The sequence below is a fragment of the Impatiens glandulifera genome, unplaced genomic scaffold (genome assembly GCF_907164915.1).
Source record: "Impatiens glandulifera unplaced genomic scaffold, dImpGla2.1, whole genome shotgun sequence".
NCBI lineage: Eukaryota > Viridiplantae > Streptophyta > Magnoliopsida > Ericales > Balsaminaceae > Impatiens > Impatiens glandulifera.
In genome coordinates this window covers 2024-7543 of record NW_025919518.1, presented here as the reverse complement: position 1 = coordinate 7543, position 5520 = coordinate 2024, and the positions used below count along the sequence as shown (strand labels likewise).

Here is a 5520-nt window from a genome sequence, read left to right as displayed (position 1 = left end):
ATTTAACATCATTTTGGGAATAGCAAGAGGAATGATATACCTTCACCAAGACTCTCGACTCAAAATCATCCATAGAGATTTAAAAGCCAGCAATATTTTATTGGATGATGGATTGAATCCTAAAATCTCCGATTTTGGAACGGCTAGAATTTTTGGAGGTGATCAAATGGAAGCCAATACAAAAAGGGTAGTTGGAACATAGTGAGTGTTTTAACATAATCTTGTAGTATGGTCCTTTAATCCATCACACAATTTTCACCAAAATATTTTGATATATATGTTGCAGTGGTTATATGTCTCCAGAATATGCCATGGAAGGACTATATTCAATAAAATCTGATGTCTTCAGCTTTGGTGTCATATTGCTTGAGATTATAAATGGGAGAAAAAATACCAGTTACCATCAAGAGAACACGATAAATTTGATAGGACATGTATGACCTACTAAAATAGTTTCATTAATTATAGAACAACTAATTAATGTGTATCATGGATTCATATATTCCATCTTTCAGGCTTGGGCATTATGGAACAAAGGTAAAGTCTTTGATATAATTGACTCAAGGATGGGAGATTTATGGCCAAACCAAGAAGTTTTGAGATGCATTCACATAGGACTTCTATGTGTGCAAGAACATTCTATGGACAGACCAACTATGTCTGAAGTTGTTTTCATGTTATGCAAAGATATGTCTTTACCTTCTCCAAAGCAGCCCGCGTTTATCTTCAACGGACAAGACATGAATGCATCGGATTCATTGACGAACATTAAAGTGAACTCCATAAAAAGCCTTAATTAGCATTACTTAGATCATAGCCAGATGATTTTTTTCCAACTGTTCCATTACATTTAATGAGTTTTTTATATTGAATGTTATTACCTCAATGTATATGTTATTGAACAATAACTGAAAAGGGGGTTGTAACTCAACGATTCACAAAAGAAGTATAGCCTATACATAGAGATTCGAAAGCTAGTAATATTTTATTAAAGAATGAGTTGAACTCTAAAATCTCGAATTTTGGAATGACTATAATTTTTAGAGTCGACAAAATGAAGTTAGAACAAAGAATGTAGTTGGAACATAATAAGTATTTGACACAATCTTATAATAGTACTATATACTTTTAGGTACAATAATGATATAATTTTCAGTGGTTAAATGTCTACAGAATATGTAATTGGAGGACTTTTTTCAATAAGATTTGATGTCTTCAACTTCGGTGTCTTATTATTTATATACTATAAGTGGAAACAAAATAGCAATTATTATCCGGATAACAAAATCGTGTTCCTTAAGATTATTCATCCAATGTTGGGTGATTCATTGCTTCATATTCAGTTGGAGTTGGATTTTTGGTTGTTGAGATGAATATGATCCAAATATAGTAAATGTAAGAACTTATAACTATAAAGTCTCAAGTTTAATAAATTTTTATTTTCAAACAAGAAAAATAACTAATCTTGCTATCTTTCACCCAATACACCAAGATACACATTTAATTGAAATTAAATTATTAAAAAAAAATGACTTTTTGAAAATAATATTAAGAAGAAAAGAAAATTGATTTTGTTGACACAATAATTTACGTCCTTCTTTTGTTTATTAAATTTATTTTTTATTTTTAAAAATAGTCCATGTATATTAAAAAAAAATGATAAGAATTGTTTATTTACAACGAAAAAATATGATACGAGAAAAATATTAAAAAAAAAAAACTCACAAAACATGAAAATAAGAAAAGAATTCAAACACAATTTTATCCAGCTCAAAACCGAGTTTTTTACTCTATTGCGAACTTGAAGAATTTTAAATCTCAAGTTGACCTATAAGTATTTTGATTGTCTCAATTTGGAGCCTAAAGTATATTTGAGACCTGTTTTTCTTTGAGCTTTGATAGATATTTTCACTTAATTAACTGATCATTATCTTCTTTTTTATCGTGACTTGTATTAAACTAGGTTTGCATAGGTAAGGTATTTTACCCATGATTAATACCATTTTTTCTCTATTGAAAATAATATTCCCTATAAAAGAAGCATTCTAATATAATTCAGAGTAGAACAAGTATATTTGAAAACTTCAACTATATGACAATAATAGAACGCTTCAAATTCTAGTAGTCATATTTAATGTGGGTTCTTTTATGTACAAAATGTAGTTGTTTAAAATATATGTATATTATTCGTGTAAACGAATATAATTACGTTTACACAATCTAATGTAATATTTAAATGATTTTCATTAAATAAGGACCATAATTGTGAGTAAATCTTTAATTTTATTTTGCATGAGAAATCATATTCAAATAGTCATGTGAATAGTTAATGACGTATAAATGCCAATATATTTCTATGTCAATAACATTATTTAACCAATTTCAAGTTCCCTGTATCCAAAAGTTGACAAGAAAACTGATTCCCTAAGGCTGAGTTGACATTGTCCGACCAAACAGGGTCTGAACCGGATGAGGAGGATCGAGATACTTGGCTTCCATTCAGTATATATACTACTTAAATTAATGTCGGGATGTTTAAAGGATGTGGTAGAGATTGCTGTGAAAAGATTAGCGAAAAGGTCATATCAAGGCGTGGAAGAGTTTAAGAATGATGTTTCGTTAATTGCCAAATTTCAACATAGAAATTTGGTGAGGTTGTTAGGATGTTGTGTTGAACATCATGAGAAGGCTCTCGTATATGAATACTTACCGAATAAAGACTTGGACTCATTCATTTTCGGTACGTGACCAAAGTATCGTATTTTAATCAAGCAAATATAAAGTTAACAACTAAATATTTTTATGTACACGGAGAGAAATGTTCTCAACTAAATTGGGAGAAACGGTATAACATCATTTTGGGAATTGCAAAGGGAATGGTTTATCTTCACTAAGATTCTCGATTGAGGATAATTAATAGGGACTTGAAAACTAGCAATGTTTTGTTAGATAATGAGTTGAATCCTAAAATCTCGGATTTTGGAATGGAAAGAATTTTTAAAGGCAATCAAATTAAAGCAAATACAAATAGGGTAGTTGGAACAATGTAAGTGTTTTGATTGCCTTTAAAAACAGTAAGTAGATGGCTAATGCTAAAGAGGTAAAGATCACAATTATGTACACCATTTGTTGTTTACGCCTGACCTTCACTAACAGCTGCTGCGACTTCAAATATTAAGCTGAAAATTTGATAGAATTTGTGATTATAGATTTTCGGTAATTTATTTGTTTATTTTTGTTGTGGCTGTTAGTGAGCCTTTTGTTGAATTAATTGATGCTAATATCATGGATTATTTGGCCCAAGCCTGAAAAATGAAATAATAAGATATATATATTACTTCATGATATTAGCATCAATTAATTGTGTTATAATTAGGAACATATTTAGTATAACATATATGTCCAATCAAATTAATCGTGTTCTCTTGATTGATAGTAACGGTTATTTTTTCTTCCACTTATAAATTCGAGTAATATAACACCGAAGTTGAATACATCAGATTTACCTGAGTATAATCCTTCCATAGCATATTCTGGAGACATATAACCACTGCAAATTACATCATGAAAACATTATGGTAAAAAATCATTTTAAATTTGAAGCACACAATAATATAAGATTATATTAAAACACTTACTATGTTCCAACTACTCTTTTTGTGTTTTCATCCATCTGGTCACCTCTACAAATTTTAGCCATTTCAAAATTTGAGATTTTTGGGTTCAACCCATCATCTAACAAAACATTGCTAGTTTTTAAGTCTCTATGGATTATTCTCAATCGAACAGTCTTGGTGAAGGTATACCATTCCCTTTACGATCCCCAAAATGATGTTAAACCGTTTCTCCCAATCAAGCAGAGAACTTTTATCTTCATCTGCATCCATGGAAGGACTATATTCAATAAAATCTGATGTCTTCAGCTTTGGTGTCATATTGCTTGAGATTATAAATGGGAGAAAAAATACCAGTTACCATCAAGAGAACACGATAAATTTGATAGGACATGTATGACCTACTAAAATAGTTTCATTAATTATAGAACAACTAATTAATGTGTATCATGGATTCATATATTCCATCTTTCAGGCTTGGGCATTATGGAACAAAGGTAAAGTCTTTGATATAATTGACTCAAGGATGGGAGATTTATGGCCAAACCAAGAAGTTTTGAGATGCATTCACATAGGACTTCTATGTGTGCAAGAACATGCTATGGACAGACCAACTATGTCAGATGTTGCTTTCATGCTATGCAAGGAAATGGCTTTACCTTCTCCCAAACAACCCGCTTTCATCCTCAACGGATATAAGATGAATGTCTTGGAATCACCAACATGTGTCAAAGTCATCTAGTTTAACAACCTTACCATCACCGAGACCGATGGTTGATGATTTAGGTTAAAAGGCTGAAATTTTTTCAAATGAAACATTTATTTATTTATTTATTATTTTTTTAATTATTTTAATAATCTAAAACTAATTAATGATTATTTTAACTTTTTAAATAAACTTTAATTATTATAGCTATTAGATTAGACTGAATAACATGAATGAAGTCTTAAATTATACTTAGATTTATTATTTAAATTGTTTACTAAACGTGTTCTTTTAGTCAAATTAGGCCCACTTTGATTTATAGTTAAAAGTGATCTGGTCAAGAATTTTCAAGACTGACATTTAATAATTAACTTGCTTAAATAAAGGAGGTTCTCTCATTTTTCATTTGTAAAATTAAAATTAAATCATGAGATTCTCAATTCTTGCTCTTGTGCCGCTTCTCTCTCTTTTTGGATACTGCAACTCTCTAGACACCATAACCGTCAACAACCCATTAAAGGGAATCAGTTTTCCGGTCAATTGTTGGACACCGGAAACTTGAAATTAATCCACGATGATTCCGTCGTATGGCAGAGCTTCGATTATCCGACCAATACTTGGTTTCCCCTTGTTAAGTTATGGAGCCTACACTTATAATAAACTCTACATTGTTAATTAGAGTTTATTGGGTTTTTTTTGGGTTTTGGGTTTGGGCCTGACCAAAGTTATTTAGGTTTATTACCTGAATGTTTACCCTATAAATATGTGATTATTAAGGGTTTACATTGTGGAGACAGAATAGAGAGATAAAGTATGAGGCAAAAACTCTGTATTCATTCTTCTTAATAGTAAATCTGGTGGTGGCTGAAGTGGATGTAGCTAAATTTGAGTGAACCACTATAAATATGTATGTTCTTGTGTTCTTCTTTCTTGTGTTTTTATAGATTGTTTTCAAGCAGGTCGGATTTGGGAGATACAAATCCTAACAACTGGTATCAGAGCAGCTAGGCTAGATCTGAGCATTGGAAACAATGGCAAGTGAGAACAGTATAGGACATGGGATTGGAAGATTTGATGGGACAGATTATGCCTTCTGGAGAATGCAGATTGAAGATTACCTCTATGGAAAAAAGTTCCATGTTCCTTTGAGTGAGAAACCAGAGAAGATTGATGAAGCTGAATGAAAACTCCTTGATAGAC

General features: G+C 30.9%; 1 protein-coding gene across 1 annotated transcript; it reads left to right on the top strand.

Moving 5' to 3' along the window:
- Positions 1 to 3885: 3885 nt before the first annotated feature.
- Positions 3886 to 4356, top strand: LOC124918091 (cysteine-rich receptor-like protein kinase 7). Its single transcript, XM_047458344.1, has 2 exons — positions 3886 to 4008; positions 4090 to 4356. The coding sequence occupies exons 1-2, from the start codon at positions 3886 to 3888 to the stop codon at positions 4354 to 4356; spliced, it is 390 nt and encodes a 129-aa protein (XP_047314300.1).
- Positions 4357 to 5520: the final 1164 nt, after the last annotated feature.

Coding starts and splice junctions, on each gene's coding strand:
- LOC124918091 (XM_047458344.1), top strand. CDS start 3,886: ATGGAAGGACTATATTCAATAAAATCTGATGTCTTCAGCTTTGGTGTC. Junction 4,009..4,089: donor CGATAAATTTGATAGGACAT/GTATGACCTACT, acceptor TCCATCTTTCAG/GCTTGGGCATTATGGAACAA.